The 17500-nt window shown below is 44.4% G+C and overlaps 1 protein-coding gene across 2 annotated transcripts in view; it reads left to right on the top strand.

Moving 5' to 3' along the window:
• Positions 1–22: 22 nt before the first annotated feature.
• The window catches only part of arhgap27 (Rho GTPase activating protein 27), an 86885-nt gene continuing 69407 nt past the window's right edge, over positions 23–17500 (top strand). For both annotated transcript variants that reach the window (XM_063220732.1, XM_063220731.1), the window contains exons 1-2: positions 23–204; positions 484–1740. In XM_063220732.1, coding sequence (XP_063076802.1) covers positions 169–204; positions 484–1740 — 1293 coding nt within the window. In that variant the 5' untranslated portion in view covers positions 23–168. The remainder of the gene's footprint in view (positions 205–483; positions 1741–17500) is intronic.

The raw sequence follows: 17500 nt of genomic DNA, 5'->3' as shown, positions 1-17500 counted from the left end.
AGGAGAAGGGAACCGTGAGAGGAGGAGGAGGAGGAGAAGGAGGGAACAGTGAGAGGAAGAGGAGGAGGAGGAGGAGAAGGAGGGAACAGTGAGAGGAAGAGGAGGAGCACAACGAGGAGGAGGAGGAGGTGGAGGAAGAGTTCTAAGAGATAAGAGACGAGGTCTAGGATGGCGGCCTCCCCCCCTGAGCTGAAGTTTGTGAAGGTGATTTCACCTTTAAATACATTTACAAGTATTGCGCAATGCCTCTATTATCAAATTGTGAATATTATCAATATTAATAATTATTGTTATGTGTTAATTGTTATTTAAGTAGAAGAGTATTCATTTGCCTCTCTGTCTCTCTGTCTCTGTCTCTGTCTCTCTCTCTCTCTCTCTCTCTCTCACACACACTCACACACACACTCTCTCTCTCTCTCTCTCTCTCTCTCTCTCTCTCTCTCTGTTTCTCTCTCTCCTCCACCCCTCTCTCTCTCTCTCCAGGTCCTCTTCCCGTACGAGTACACAGCCAGAGATGGCCGCCGCCTCTCCATCCAGCCGGGCGAGCGCTACTCCCTCTTGTCCAGGACCAACTCCCACTGGTGGCACGTGCGCCCCCTGCAGGATGCCTCCAGTAAACCCTTCTACGTACCCGCGCGCTACGTGGAGGAAGTACAGTACCAGGGCGCACCAGATGCCACCCCCTCTTCATCATCATTGTCGTCATCATCATCGTCTAAAAGAGATGGTGGCAGTGGAATAGATCAGGACACACTGAATGTCTCTTCTTCATCTGCCTCACCTTCCTCCTCCTCCTCCTCTTCTAGAACTCCAGAAAGGGATGAAGGTAGAGGTGGGGATGGAGTGATAGTGACTGGTGCCATTGCCACTTCTGCTGCTGGAGGGGGTCTTGGTGGTGGTGATTGTAGTCCAGCCACCAGTGTTAGGAGTGGTCCTGATGCTGAAGGAATTGCTCCTGGTGGTCCTGATGCTGTTGCCCGTGGCGACGCTTATGGTGATGATGGTTCAGTGGACCCAAGTACCCCTGTAGCAGAGGTCACGCCATGCTGGCTGACGCCCACGGAGGAGAGGGGGGTGGTGGAGCTGGCCACTTCCCTGAGGGAGGTCGAGGCTGAGGCAGAGGCTGAAGGGCCCTATGAGAACTCGCTATGGCTGGCTGGGATAGCCCCTCCCCAATCCTACTGTTCTATATCCTCCACGGGACCTGTGGACAGCACTGGCATTGTGGGCTCTCCCTCACAGCAGCATCGAGAGTGGGCCGATATGGACAACGGTAACAGAGATCCTACTTCTTCTGGGCGAGATGATGCAGCCCATAAAAACTATGATGTAAACGCCAACTTCAACGGCCACCGCACTCCGGATCCTCATCAGACTAGCAGCATCGGATACTCAGAGTATGACAACGGACAAATGTACATCGATCCCGACTACCAGACACAGATGGACACAGAACCCACCTACGACAGGCGGATAGAACAAAGCTATGAGCAAGACGCACAACAACCGACCTATGATGCAGAGATGCAAGTTGGTCTGCCTGACACAATGTCTACGGCTGGGTTGCCACAGCAACGGGACTTGGTAGCGGATGGAGTATACGAGAGCATAGATAGCCTTCAGGAGGAGGACGCGCTAGCTTTGGCTGGGCTGAGCTTGGAGACACCTGGGGTTGACATGGCAACATCGCCTGTCGTCGTCAAGGAGACGGATACACACCCACAGCCTGCACCTGAACAGGTAGGTGGAGGCAGAGGCCTGCACGCACACACGCTCGCACATATGAGTAGTCATGGGTTAGGGGTTAGGGCGTCAGACTTGTAGTCCAAAGGTTACCGGTTCGACTCCCGACCCGCCAGGTTGGTGGGGGTAGTACCGGTAATTAATCAGTGCTCTTCCCCATCCTCCTCCATGACTGTGATACCCTGAGCATGGTACCATCCCACCGCACTGCTCCCTTTTGGGTGCCTTGGGGGAGCTGTCCCCTTGCACGGGTGAGGCAAAAATGCATTTTGTTGTGTGCAGTAGGGCTGTAATGATATTGTATCGAACTGAGAAATCGTGACACACAGAGTCACGATACCGTATCGCGATATAAGGAGGCAGTATCGTGATACGCCCTTTTAAGGTTTTGATACCCATCAGCCCAGAAAACAACCACATGATATGAAGTGATAGTGCTTCCAAGCATAATAATTATTATATAGAAACTTTTCTAAAAGTATTAGTAGCCTCTTGTAACCTATTCTACCTATAAACTATCATAGTTTTTATTCATAAAGTTTATAATGTTGGCAAACGTGAAATCGTGTGGTGTATCAAACCGTAGGTCATGAATCGTGATACAAACCGAATCGTGAGTTGAGTGTATCGTTACAGCCCTAGTGTGCAGTGTGCAGTGTTCACTTGTGTGGTGTGGAGTGCTGTGTCACAATGACAACGGGAGTTTGAGTTTCTCAGTTGGGCTTGCACGCACGCACGCACACACAAGCTTGTAGCTGAATGTATCTGATGTATCTGAAAGCCCTGATAGACAGCCACCCACATACACACCGGGTTATTTTTGTCTCACCGAGATGAAAGTCAAACAAAAGGCACCTTCAAGGTGTTTGCATGCTCAAGTATTTTCTTCACAGACAAGCAAATTTAGGCTAAATGTCAGCACCAACCACGATAGGGGAGAAAAACACACGGCAGTCTGCATTTGCTTACTACACACACTAGATGGCAGTGTAAGATCTTTTGGAATAGTTTGTTTGACTTCCTCACCAGTTTCAGTACAATTCAATGGTTCACAGCCTATTTTTGGCATGGGACCCCATTTTGACATCCCAAATTTCTGGGGACCCCATACACACTTTTTTTTTTTTTTTGAACAACCAAAAAAAGAAAAACAATCCATGGCGAGCTAACTTATATGGTAAACCCATAGATTTTAATTAACATCTCAGATTGTATGCAGCTTTTCAGTCAGAATATTAACTAGTAGTTACGCTGTATTATGTTGGTAATAATAGTTGGTAGCCTACCAATAATAATTGTTAATATAGCAGTTCATAGTATAAAATTAGTTATATCATTCTTTTTTTACACCTAGATATTTCAAGCAACCCCATTAGAATTCCAGGCGACCCTACATGTGGTCCCAAACCCCTACAGTGAGTCCAATATGTATTTGATCCCTTGCTGATTTTGCCGGTTTGCCCACTAATAAAGACATGATCAGTCTATAAATGTATGATAATATGTATTCAACCATGGAGAGACAGAATATCAAAAAGAAATTCCAGAAAATAACTTAAAATAATATTTTTTAATTTATTTGTATTTAATTTAGGCAAATAAGTATTTGACCCCTCTAGCTAAAGAAGATAAAGTGCTTTGTGGCAAAGCCCTATTTGTCTAGTACTGAGGTCAGATGCTTCTTTTAGTTGATGACAATGTTTGTGCATATAGTAGAACATATTTTTGCCCATTTTTCTTTGCAGATTATCACTAAAACATTAATAGTTTGTGGCTGTAGCTTGGCAAATGAGAGGTTCAGTTCTCTCCATAGAATTACTATAGGGTTAATATTTGGAGACTGTCTAGGCCACTTCACGACTTTAATATGCTTCTTATTGAGTCACAGTCACTCCTTCGTTGCTTTGACTGTATGTTGTGTATTATTGTCTTATTGGGAGATCCAAAAATGGCCCACCCTTCAGTGTAGTGGTGGAGGGAAGGACGTTTGCACTCAGGATTCCACATTAAATGTCTCCCTCCATCCATTCGTTGACTGTGAAGTTGTACTGTGCCTTGGCCAGACAAGCACCCTCGAACCATATTGATACCACTTTCATGCATGATGGTGAGGAGGATGTTCTTGGGATCTTAGACAGCAGTACTCTTTCTCAAAACACATTGAATTGTATTAATGCCAAACAGCTTGATTTTGGTTTAATCTGACTACAGCACCTCCCTAAACCAGTCTGATGTCCGTTGGCAAACCTCAGGTGGGACTGCACAGGTTCCTTCTGAAGTAGAGGTACCATGTGTGCACTACAGGATTTTAAACCTCTGTGGCATTAAGTGCTACCAGTAGTTTTCTCAGTGATTTTGGTCCCAGTATTGATATCATTGCCTAGTTCATCCCGTACAGGTCTAGGGTGCTTTCTTTCTGTTCTCATGATTATCAAATCCCTACAAAAGGTCAAATCTTGTATAGAACCCCAGACAGGCTGATGGATAGTAATTTTGTATTCCTCACATTTTGGAAGAAATGCATCAACAGCTGGGTCATTAATACCCAGTCTCTATCTTGTGGCTTTGCAGCCCATTTAATCTTTGTTCAGGTCTAAAATCTTGTCCCTGATATCATTTGACCGCTCTTTGGTCTTTCCCATGCTGGTGAGGTTGGAGTGTGACTGATTCACTCATACTATGGACCGATTCAATGTGTCTTTTATGCATGTTAGTATGTACAGGTGTCTTTAATTCAGATGACAAGTTGATCGGAAGTGCCCATCTGGTCTGTGGGCCCGGAACTGTAATCAGTTGGCAGGGGATCAAATACTTATTTTGCTCGATGAAATGGAAATAAATTAATATATATTCTCTTAAGTTAATTTCTGGATTTTCTTTTTGATATTCTGTCTCTCCATATTAGAATACATATTATCATAAGTAAGTAAGTAAGTATGCCTTTAATAATCCCGCCATGGGGAAATTCGTTTGTTGCAGCAGTAACATACAGATAGTGCAGAGACAATAGACAGTGTACATACAACAACACAGGATAAATACTTAAAAAGATGTTAGGGGAAAATATAAATGTCTCTGTTAAAAACCACAACAAGTACATTAGTAAGAATGAAAGTGCATTGTAAAAAAAGTGCATTAGCAGCTTCATAAAATGGAGGAGAGGGTGCTAGGACAATAATAAATAAGTAAGTTAAAAAGTTAAAAAGATAAAAAGACCATCACTACCATCCCTACCACCACCACCACCATCAACATCATCATCATCATCATCATCACCATCACCATCAACATCATCATCATCATCATCATCCCCAAGGCTACCGCAGGGACTTAGTGTTATTATATAGTCTGACTGCAGAGGGAAGAAAGGCCCTGCGGTACCTCTCTGTTCTGCAGTTTGGGTGGAGGAGTCTACTGCTCATGGGCTCAGCAGGGCTGCCACTGTTCCATGCAGGGGGTGGATGGTGTTAGCCAGGATTGCTGACAATTTCGTCGTCATCCTCCTGTCCCCCACCACTTCCACAGTGTCAAGGCTACAGCCCAGGACAGAGCCAGCCTTCCTCACCAGTTTGTTGAGTTTCTTTGCCTCAGCTGCTGTGATGCTGCTGCCCCAGCACACCACCCCAAAGAACACAACAGAGGAGACCACAGAGTCGTAGAAGGTCCTCAGTAGGTTTTGTTGAACCCCAAAGGACCTCAGTCTCCGCAACAGGTGGAGTCTACTCTGGCCTTTCTTGTAGAGAGCCTGGGTGTTGTCAGTCCAGTCTAATTTTTTATTGAGGTGAACTCCCAGGTATTTGTACGTGTCCACAATGTCTATGTCAATACCCTGGATGTTTACTGGTACAATAACATTTATTGACTGATCATGTCTTTGTAGGCAAACCAACAAAATCAGCAAGGGATCAAATACTTATTGGACTCACTGTATGTTGAAAAGCACAAATAATACGGGGCGCTGTGGGTCAGCGCGCTAAGCCCCCACATTTGGGCTTACATTGCCCACGGGGACCCCGGTTCGAGTCCGGTCGGGGTCATTTCCCGGCCCTGCCCCATCTCTCTCCCAAACATTTCCTGTCTACGCTCACACTGTCTTGTAATAATAAAGGCCAAAAAACCCTCAAATAAATACTTTAAAAAAAGAAAGACTCATATAAGACATAGCCAATGGAGGGCAAAAGTGCATGTTGTAGGCTGTTGTTTGCTCCAAAAATGGTTTCTGAGGCCTCCCACATGAGGAGTCTTGCACTAACTGAGAAATGACCATGTTATGACAGTGGGCCCCGAAGTTGATTTTGTCATTATTGAATAATCACAAGCCTGGCAGCCAACTTTTTACTAAATCAAATGATGGCATGCACAAAAGAACTGGACTTGAGCCTAGTTGTGCGTTTTGTGCGAGTGTCTCTCTCTCTCTCTCTCTCTCTCTCTCTCTCTCTCTCTCTCTCTCTCTCTCTCTCTCTCTCTCTCTCTCTCTCTCTCTCTCTCTCTCTAATTAATCTTCCCCTGCTGGGCCATGAAAGAAAAGATTGTGTGCGGCCTGTGACCTGAAGGCAGGCCAGGGGGCATTCTTCAATGTCTTCTCTTATCCACAAGGAGGAGGGCTTGTGATCTGCTCTAATTGATTGATACTACGTGATGCTCAGTGTTTGGAAATTGGGCCTTGTGCTTCTTGGAATGGGAATGCCTCACATCAGAAGCAAGCAAGCATGGACTAAAACTTAACGGGCATGACATGCGTTTTGTGCATAGGGGTGGCCTTCTCTATGACTGTTCTGGAATTCAGTAGGCGGCTTGATCCATTCATCCAGCTTCAGTCATAGTTCTTATCAAGACCCTTAAAGAAAGTTATTCAACCCTTAGGTGCATCAGAAACTGATTTTTACACTGTGCAAAGAGAAAATTAACTGAATTATTTAATTGAAATTGTATTAGGCCTATTATTATTATTATTATCACATCGTAATTTAATAAATTCGTTCGTAATGCAGTTTATTGTGTTTGGTTAGGTGGGGTGGGGGTTTGTAGGCCTATACTTGCATTCTCTGTATTGCAGGGCCTATATCCTGCCCCCATGGTCATGCATCGTTGCAAGTGCCAACAGGAAAGTTTTCTATCTCCCTCTCTGCATGTTAATGGGCCGGCTTGGTCCTTTTGTGCAACCTTTCATTTCATCCGGGGACGGGGTACAGAATGGGCTACCCCCCTGAAAAAAACCCTTTCAGCCGGCAGATTTTCCAAGGTCTTTTTATAGGCTACTCGCCGGCCTCAAGAATTTTTTTTTTCTAGACAGACCTCACCATGTAGCCTAGGCTATGATCGGCGTAGGTTTGGTTTTTATTTGACAGCTTGGATTTCTAGAGTTTAAAGTGTATTTGACTCTCTGTGTATTGCGCAGCCAACTCGTATGGCCTTGCCTCTCATGTAAATTCATAGACTGACTGGCTGAAAACAGGTTTGTTCAGTCCACTGTCGTCGCCGAAACGCCACAGGGAGGAGAGTACAGAGAGGCGGCGTAAAGGGTTAATTGGAGAGCAGGCTGCTGTACACAACCGAACAACCACTCCCTCGCGGGACTGAGATTCCCTATCAACGTACCTGTTCGAGTCGCGAGCCTAGGTCGCCAGGGGAGCGTGACGTCTGCGCTGCGAGGCGAGCGTGAGTGGAGAGGGAGAGAGAAGGACTGAGGTGGTCTGGCTCGAGCGAAATAGCAGGCTGGAACAACCTGCGAGACTTGTACACCTGCCATCCCAACCTGCGATGTAACTTGTCTTGTCGACACTTTCTGATTTCTCTTGTTCATCTGCTCTTACCGCTTTCTCATGGACACTTTGTTCTGGATTTGTCAGAAGCGGGGGGAACACCTGGTCTTGACAGGTAGGCTAACCGTGGTGTGGGTGTGTTGTGTATTAAGTGTGCGGGTGTAAAAATCTCTGTAGTACCAGCCACGGCAGTGTAACTTTGACACTTTGTTTCAACCGGCGGATGGTTACAGTTTTACCACCTGCACTTCTCTTTGGCAAGTGTTTCCACGCATACTCAGTTTGTTTTTCACTTCTTCAATAACAACAGTCAATGCTACACATTATCTGGAAACAACATATTTGCCTAGAATGTCTTGCCATCTCTGTAGGTTACTGAAAAGTGTGTAAACTAGCTGTTAACAATTGTTTAACTATCTGTTCTGTCGTTTGGTAGACAGTGACAGGTTACCATGCAAAAAGTATTTTCTTTATAGTTGGCATGTCTACAAAACACTTTTTAGATGCCCCTGTTACAAACTCTTACTCTTCTGTTCTGTCCTGCTCTGCATTGAAATTCAGCCTCACCGTTTTGGCTTGGCTAGGAGGCCTCTGGGTAGGGACTGGGGAGCTCTTGAAAAACTTCTATGCATTCTCACCGAGAGAGAGAGAGAGAGAGAGAGAGAGAGAGAGAGAGAGAGAGAGAGAGAGAGAGAGAGAGAGAGAGAGAGAGAGAGAGAGAGAGAGAGAGAGAGAGAGAGAGACTGGAACTATGCCCAATGGAGTTCTGGTTGTCATGGTGATTTTGGGGAGGTGTGGGGAGTTGGGGGATTCCAAACCATGACAGCGCCCCCAGTGCCATTCAATTCATTGGGGGCTGAATGCTGAATGGATGGTTTCAACACTCAGAAACGGTGTATATATAGGTCAGTGAGTGGGTAGAATAATACCAATGTGAAACACCCAACCCTATGCAGTCCTATATGCATTTTGATGGGCCGTCATCATCATTAACTTTGGGTGCAACATGTGTGACATGTAAATAGCAGGTCTTTTACAAGTTTGTCCTCACATGCCTGTGTGTGTGTGTGTGTGTGTGTGTGTGTGTGTGTGTGTGTGTGTGTGTGTGTGTGTGTGTGTGTGTGTGTGTGTGTGTGTGTGTGTGTGTGTGTGTGTGTGAATGCAAATGTACTCGTTAATGTGTCAGGTTGAAGAGTACATGAGCTTCACAACAGTCCGTGCAGGCCTTCTGTAAAGGTCTCAAGAGCTGCAGAGTAACAGCACAGTACAGCACAGGGACAGGCAGGCACACACAACATAAGACCACATCATAGCACTGGAATGCAAAGGACTAGGGATGCAAATTATTGATTAATTCATCAATTGTTAGTTGATTGCCTTATCGATCGACTTACGATCAATTGATAAGCGGGGTTTTCCCCCCGAAATCTCAATGTTTCTCGAACAAAAAAACTACTAAATCTAAAAATTAAAATTAAAAAGTGAGATAAAATACTACATTTAAATGAATTCTATTTCAATTCTTTAATCCAAAGGTGATTTAAATATTCCCACTATTTACACCCCTCTTAACACACACTCTTCACATGCCCATTTCACCTGGGTCTCTTGTCAGTTGAATTGGCGATTAATTGTGATTAATGTTTTTTTAATCGCTTAACGCATTGATCGATTAAAGTCGATTAATCGATTAATCATTTGCATCCCTATTAGCACTGGAATGCAAAGGGCAATGCAAAGGACTTGCCTGGTTTTACCAGACCACATTAGCCCTTTAATTACATTACATTACATTACATTTCACTTAGCTGACGCTTTCATTTTGTTCAAAGCGACTTACAACTATTATTTTTCAGGGTATTGGTCACAGTCCTTGGAGCAATGTGGGGTTAGGTGCCTTGCTCAAGGGCACTTCAGCCATGGATGGAGGTGTAGGGAGAGGTCAGGGGGGGATGCACCCCGTACCTTCAATGCACCCTGTACCTCCAGTGGCACGCTGTAATAGTTACTGAAAAGTTAACTTCAAGTTTTGGCAAAGGACGCGCTCAACTTCTTAGAAAAACGAAAGTCTTTGGGTGCGAGATAAAAAGTATCAACTTAAGGAAGAAAAATCCGCACTCACAAAACTGCGTCTCATTATTTATTTATATTACCACCATGTCCAAAAAGCAAACGCGTTTCGGCTATCAAGCCTTCATCAGTGCATGGTACCTTGCGTGGTACCACACACTGATGAAGGTTTGATAGCCGAAACGCGTTTGCTTTTTGGACATGGTGGTAATGAAAAGTTAACTACCATAGTACTATACTACAATACTATGACATAACACAGGGCCTTTAGCAATGCATCTTATTCATTGCCATTCTGGTAACAGCAAAGTTATAACGCTGTTTCTTAACAGGTTAATTATTTAGTCATTCATTTTTGGTCTGGATCCTCGATGCCCTGGAGCGCTTGGGTGGGAGGAGTGAGCTCAGCTCTGGTTTGAAATGAGTGGTGACCAGTCGCAGACAGTTCACGCTCATGACCTAGGCTTGCTGTATGTTATTATGCGCCCAAGTGCGTTCGCTTATTGACTGGCTGCCTGAAGGATGATTAAACTCTACCCAGAGAAGACCATTCGTGAATTACGAAGTAATTACAAAGTAGTACAAAATAAATGGTCTGGCCTGTCACTGAAGAGAACAGCACACTGTAACACAACACACAACACACCACAGCACACTGGAACAGAGGATAACAGGGGGTATACTACAAAGCTGGTTCAGTAGCAAAACAAATTAAGTTAACCTTGAGGTAGACGTAAATCCTCTAATAGACGAGCCCGGAGTCCACATTTTCCTGCCGGTATATCTATTAGCAGGATTACCACTTCCTGTAGTAGGTTAACTGAGCCTGGTTAATTGTTTAAAATATATATATATTTTGGGAGCATTTTTGCCTTTATTTCGATAGGACAGTATGAGAGATGACAGGAAGTGAGTTAAAGGGAGAGAGAGAGATGGGAGGGTGGGCGATAGGCAAATGAGCCGGGCCGGAATCGAACTCGAGTCACCGGCGTCGTAACCCAGTGCCCTACCATTAAGCCATGGCAGGGCCCTGGTTTATCACTTAACCATGTTCTTAGTATACCCCCCTCAGTCCTGCACATCAAGCTCACTATAGCACAATACATCAACCACAACATAATAACACACAGGAACTCACTGTGTGCACTGTGCACAGAGTGCATGCATGAACCGTTCGAGACATACAGCACAGTGTTTGGCTTTCCCCGCTGTAAGCCTCCGTCATTAAGTCGCAGTTGGTGGCATTCTTTGCATAGAAGGCGTAAAGCTCAGCAATACCGCGGCTATGTGTAATGACATAATGATATCGGCTTATCCCCCACGCAAGGTTTCATATTTGCTGGGGCTGTATGTATGTACACAGGTTGGTGTTGGAAAGCCAAGCAACGTATGGCTTCGAAAAACAACAGTGTGCATGGCTCTGGGGGGTATGATGGATTGATATTAATATTGGGAGCCGAACGAGCAGCAATCAACTATCAAGGTGAAATACTCCATTTAGTTCCAAATGCATACACATTCTGTACACATTTAATGTAATCTATGGAATGGATGTAACCTAGTTATTTATTGCAGGGTGAAGGTGTGGTTGGTTGTAGGACGGTGTGTGTGTGTGCTGTGGGGGGGGGGGGGGGTACTGAGCTGTGTGTGCGTGTGTGTGTGTGTGTATGGGGGGGTGCACTGAGTGTGTGTGTGTGTGTGGAGGGGGGGGTGGGTGGTGGCGTATGGACTGGATGGGTCAGGGGCAGTGGGTTAGGACATCCAGTGCTTCTGAGCATGTAGGCCTACACTGTTTTTCTTCTATTGTTTTTACTGTTGTTTGTTTTTCTGTATTCGTGTCACGTGTTCTATGTGGTTTTTTTTATGATGCTGCAACCTCCCTGTCTCCAAAGCAAGTTTCTCCTTCTTGGAGACTAATAAAGAAACCTAACCTAACCTAACATTTGCTGTATATTCGTGTATATCTACTGCAAATGTGAGGGGCCACATGCATTATGTTCAGGTTCATTTCGCCAGGTAGACCTAGACAAAGTTGACCTTGTTATTTAAATATTTGTAGTAGCCTACACACTCAAATGATCATATTTGCTGGGCTGCTGCACAGGTTCGTATTGATGTAGATATTGGAACGCCATTCAAGCTGTGTTGGTGTTGCGCTGCATAAGTGCAGTGCTCTCAGCAGTTGCGTTCACCGAGGGTGTCAACATCTGCTGGTACATACTGTACATTTTTGGAAAAAAAAGGTTCGCACACTTTGGATTTTTTCTTCTTTAAGTTATTTTTTCTTCTTTTTATTTATCCATTCATTGGCAATGACGTTTCGACCTCTCGGTCTTCCTCAGATTCACGTCATTGCCAATGAATGGATAAATAAAAAGAAGAAAAAATAACTTAAAGAAGAAAAAATCCAAAGTGTGCGAACCTTTTTTTCCAAAAATACGTAATATTTTTGTTCAGCACCAGGGATTGTGCACAAGTAACTCTCTACACGTACTGTACATTTTCCATGCAATTCACAGGCTTGAAAAGTGGGCGTGGCACCCAAACCTTGGACGGCCTCATCTCCACAACCGGTAGACGTACTGTAGAACAGTGGTTCTTAACCTGGGGTGCGGGCACCCCCTAGGGGTGCGGCAGAGATTTCAGGGGGTGCGCGGAATTTTGTTTGTGTTGAGGTTGCGAACAAAATTCTGCTTCCAAACATTATAATTAGGCCAAATCAAGACAAAATTAAAACATGTTTTGGTGCCCATGTAAAGTCATTAAAGTATTTATTAATATCTAAAGCAAGAATCATTGCAATTAATCACTTAAATCATTTTTTAGTGTGCATACACATGTAGAAGTTTGGGTTGGGGGTGCGCGGCTGGTCTTGGGCACAGGTTAGGGGGTGCTTCAAGAGAAAAAGCTTAAGAACCACTGCTGTAGGGTGCTAATACTTTGTATTCTTTCAATTGTATGTGAGATACACGGCAAATCGGAGAGGGTCACGTGGGGAGGGCGTGTGAATTGACATGGAATGACCCCCAGTCAATCGTATGGAGGTGGATGTCGGTGGCTATATTGGAAGGATTGACTGTAAACCCAGAGAAAAGAAGGCAAACTCATTCTCAAGTACAGAGGTGTCAAAAGTAAAAGTACTTTTGTGGTGTAATTACAACACTAGCACATGGCATTACATAGCTTTTACACCATTTACTCCATTGTACCTAATGAGATAGATAGACTGTATTATTACTGAAAAACACTGAAAACCTAACAAGGACCCATCACAAACTTGATCCAACCAGTGCAGAGTTAGCTGATCGTAAGACAAGTACACAGGTCTACGGTTACTCAGATAGGTTACTTGTGTGGCAAGGAAACTGTATTTCTTTTTTTAAACTTTTCTTTTGACATCTCTGCTCAAGTATAGAAAACCTAGGGTCTCAGACACCTGCAGGAATTTTGTAATGAGTTAAGAGATTAACTTTCTTTTACACTCTTTTGACCTTTTTCTTTTTTCTCTTCTAGTCTGGGGCCCGATAAAACCATATGTGGCCCCTGGGCCTTATGTTTGACACCCCGAGAACAGTGTGAGCGAGTGTCGGGGCGGTAGTGGGAGAGAGGCAGGGAAGGACCCTTCAACACCCTTGAAATTATAAAGCATTATAAGCTAGATTTGTGGTTATTCATAATTGCTAACATAAGGCATCATGAAACATCATGGGTGTAGTTGTAATGCGTTGCAAGTAATTATAATGTACATTATATAATTTGATAAAGGTTGTGTTTTCGGTCGCTTTGGTTTGTCTGTCTGTTTGTCAGCAGGATAGCAAAAAAAGTTATGCACAGATTTTGCTGAAATTGTTGGAGGTGTTGGAAATGACGAAAGGAACAAGCGCTTCATTTTTGGTGGTGATCCGGATCTCGATCCGGGTCCAGTAATTTTTTTTTAAGATTCTTCATCATTGCAGGGTAGCTCTATATAAATGTTGACATTCCAGTTTCTAACTCAGCAAAAACAAGGCATGAAGACTTGAAAAAAAAAATGCTGTAACATTATCAAATGTTCTATCAAACAGATTCCTTGGCGGAAGTCTGCACTCTCTGAGTGCATTTTTAGTTGTTTTCGGCTTCACCACCCCTATCAACCAGCCCAACTACTACCTAGTAAGTAGGTGGTTGTTTTGACCAGAAAGTGACTGACTGACTGACTGTCTGAACTGCCACCGTGGGGTGTGACATAGTAGACAGCCTTTTAAATGCCAAAGAAAGCGCTAGACAGAGCTGAGCTATTCTGCTAATAAAGAGTGTGGAAAGATATCTCTAAAGAATCTTAACCTTCTGAGTGGTATGTTTTTAAGATTGTCTGACTCTGTTTTGTTGTGACTGTATTTGCATACTGTATTTGTGTGTGTCTGTCATTGACAGTAGATATAACTCAATGGTGTCTGTTTATGTATCTGTATTCAGCCACCTGTTTGTTACCTGTTGCTATTCGATGTTAGCCTGGTCCTGACCATCCCATAATACTACCATTTCATCTTTGGGTGGAAGTACGTGGATGGCTCGCGAGGCTAATTCGGTGCTGGTCGCTGACAGGTCTACTGTAAATGACGGGACAAACGTGTGTGTGTGTGTGTGCGTGCGTGCGTTCGTGTGTGTTTGTGTGTGAGTGTGAGTGACTCAGTGAAAGAAAACGTCAAGGTGATGAAGTCATGAAAATCATGACTCACAAAATAATTATTAACCAGCGCTTTCTTACCAGACCGTACTGTAAATCCGTCTTCCTACTAAAACATGAAAATGAATGGGTAGTTTCTTACATGGGTAGTTTCTTACCCAATTCTTACATGGTGTGAATTGTTGGCAGAAAAAAAACATGTAATCCTCACTATTTGTTTCCCCTCTCATTCCTGGCATTGGATCTGTACCCATCTAGCTCTGGTGTACTTCTTTCGCGACATGCCAGAGCTAAGTCCACAGGTATGTTTACTGTACTGTTAATTGTGTTTGTGTAGCCTACTTCGTGCAGCAGTATTCTGAGTGATCTAGCTGTGTGTGCTGTGTCTAAATATTGTACTAGTGCCTAGTCATCTTTAGTGTATACTACTTCATCATGACACAGCAGTCTGTATTCTACATGATGTAGCAGTAGAGTACTGTACTTCTCCATACACGACATCTGCTTTAAGCCTGTAGGGATGTCTTCTGTACTTAATTAGTATTAGCGGTGCACTTCACAATTGTTCATAGTCTAGCAGTGATGAGGGTAGGCCTACTTTAGACTAGAGCATGACACAGGAGTGGATTTTCACTCCCGTCCCATCCCGGTCCCAGAGAAAAAAATCCCATCCCGTCCCATCCCAGGCTGGAGTAAAAGAAACAAATCTTATCCTGTCCACTCCTGTAAGAATGTCTCCAAAATCCCGCCCACTCCCACTCAAAATCATTCATATTTGTTCATTTTTATTCCCGCTCCTGCCAGCTCCAATTCACCTTTATTCCCCGCTCCTGCCCGCTCCCGTTCATCTTTAACATTTTGACTCCCATCTTGCGGGAATCCCATGGGACCCACGGGAATTCCTGAAAAATGTCATCCTCTACTTCAGACACAAGACATCAGCTTGTTAGCCTGGTCCTGACCATCCCATAATACTACCATTTCATTTCGTATTCATGGTCTGGCATTTGTTTGCTCTGAAGCGATTGTAGGAAGCAGGAAGTTTGCACTCAGTTATGGTTTGAAATTATTGGACACCTCTCACCCAATCGCTGGCAGTTACTCAACAACAACATAGCGCAGACCAATGGCTCTGGCGCAGATGTGTATGTCATTGTCACGAGCGTCCTCCCCCTTTCGTCCCCACGTGGGGGGCGTATTTGATTATTGGCTGTTTTCTGGGGGGGCGTTGCGATCAAAATTCTACTGCTCCAGGCACTCCACAGAGAAGCGCGGCCAGACTACAGTAGTGGAGCCAATCCTTTGGCGGAAGTACGTAGGATGGCTCGCGAGGCTATCAGCTTGTAGCTCCGTCTGTTCAGTGTACTTGATGATGGTACTGCAGTGTACCTCTCCATACTGTACATGACACACAAACTAAACTAAACATCATGTCAAGAGTTCAGATGCAAAACCCCCTAACTCCATTTCTGAAGACCTGCACTTCCATATTTTTAGAGAACCCCGTTGTTGGTTTGGTTTACATTCATGTACTTGATAATACATATAAATAGTTATATTACATAAATAAAATAAAAAAATATGCAATTTTGATAGCTTTGGATTAAATAGAAATGAATTAAGATTATTTTCTGAAAAGGCACTTAGGGGCTTTTGCATCTGAACAGAGTCTGCCCTGGGGCTAGGCCAGCTCAAGCATTAGTCTAGTAGATACTCTCAGCAGCAGTGGTTTACAGTAGTGTACAAGTCCAGCAGTGGTGTACTTCTTCGAACATGAGGCATCGTTGCCCAGCCTGCAGGTTTTCATGTGTGCGCGCATTACTGCGTTCTTGTTTGGTATGGCAGTATACTGCTCAGTAGTCTAGAAGAGACAGGAGACCTCTTTGCTAAGCCTGCAGGTGTGTGCGGAGTGTGTCTGTGTACCTTATGATCTAGCAGTGGTGTACAAATATAAATAAACTTGCCTTGCCTTGCCTTGTGTGCAGAGTATGTGCGTGTACTGGGAGCGTGTCTATGTTCCCACAGCCCATTGGTCCCACAGCCCATTTGTCCCACATCATTAAGACTTTTAACATTAATTTTTCAGCTCATTGGTCCCACAGTCCATTGGTCCACCTGCTGCTCCATGTTCCAATATTTGTAAGAATTTATTCAAATTTTGGCCCCATGTTCCATGGAGGGGAGAAAGGCACGTTCTCTTAGTTTACTCCTGAAATGTGGGAACATGGAGTTGTGGAACATGGGGCATATAGTATTTTAATAATTTCTTAAAAAATGTGGGAACATGGAGCAGCAGGAATAAGCTGTGGGACCAATGGGCCGTGGGAACATAGAGCTGACTCCGTACTGGGCCTAGCAGTGGTGTTCTGCTGTGTTCAGAGCGTGTCTGTGTACTTTATGATCCAGGACCCCATTTCTCAAAAGCGTCGTTCCTAACCAGTTAGCAACTTACTAGGTTTCCAATGGGAAATTGCATTACATTGCAACCAAGTGAGATGCTAACTTAGTTAGCAACCATGTTGTCGAGAATGCACCCCAGGGGTGAGATTCTCAAAAGGGAAATTGTTAGCCTGTTAGCAACTTCGGTGGTTGCCAATGGGAAAATGCATTGAAAGCAACAAAGTAGCTAATGTAGTAAGCAACTTTGGTTTCGAGAAATTCACCCCAGCAGTGGTGTACTGGCTACACGCAACATCAAGTGTAAGCCTGCTGGCATGTGTGCAGAGCCGCAATGGCTTTTCAGCCCAAACCAGGGAGAGATAAGCTGCTCCTGGTCAAGTCCATTAACACAAGGAGCTTATCACACGCATACCAGCTTACACACACAGTACGTACACACACACACACACACACACACACACACACACACACACACACACACACACACACACACACACACACACACACACACACACACACACACACACACACACACACACACACACACACAGAACTCACACACACACACACACAGAGGTGCACACATGTACCTAGATAGAAACTCATCCAAACCAAACATAGAGCTGTGCGCACACTGAAGCACCATCAGCTCACACACAGAGGCGAACACACACACACACACACACACACACACACACACACACACACACACACACACACACACACACACACACACTGAATAGGCCTGCTGCTGCCAACAGGAGGCCTCTTGGGTGGGTGGAGTGCAGAGCACTGTGGGAACTCCACCAAGTCTCTGTGTGTGTGTGTGTGTGTGTGTGTGTGTGTGTGTGTGTGTTAT

Source organism: Engraulis encrasicolus, chromosome 17, assembly GCF_034702125.1.
Source record: "Engraulis encrasicolus isolate BLACKSEA-1 chromosome 17, IST_EnEncr_1.0, whole genome shotgun sequence".
In the NCBI taxonomy this organism is placed as follows: Eukaryota; Metazoa; Chordata; class Actinopteri; order Clupeiformes; family Engraulidae; genus Engraulis; species Engraulis encrasicolus.
The sequence above is the reverse complement of the archived record's forward strand: the minus strand, read 5'-3'. Positions and strand labels throughout refer to the sequence as shown.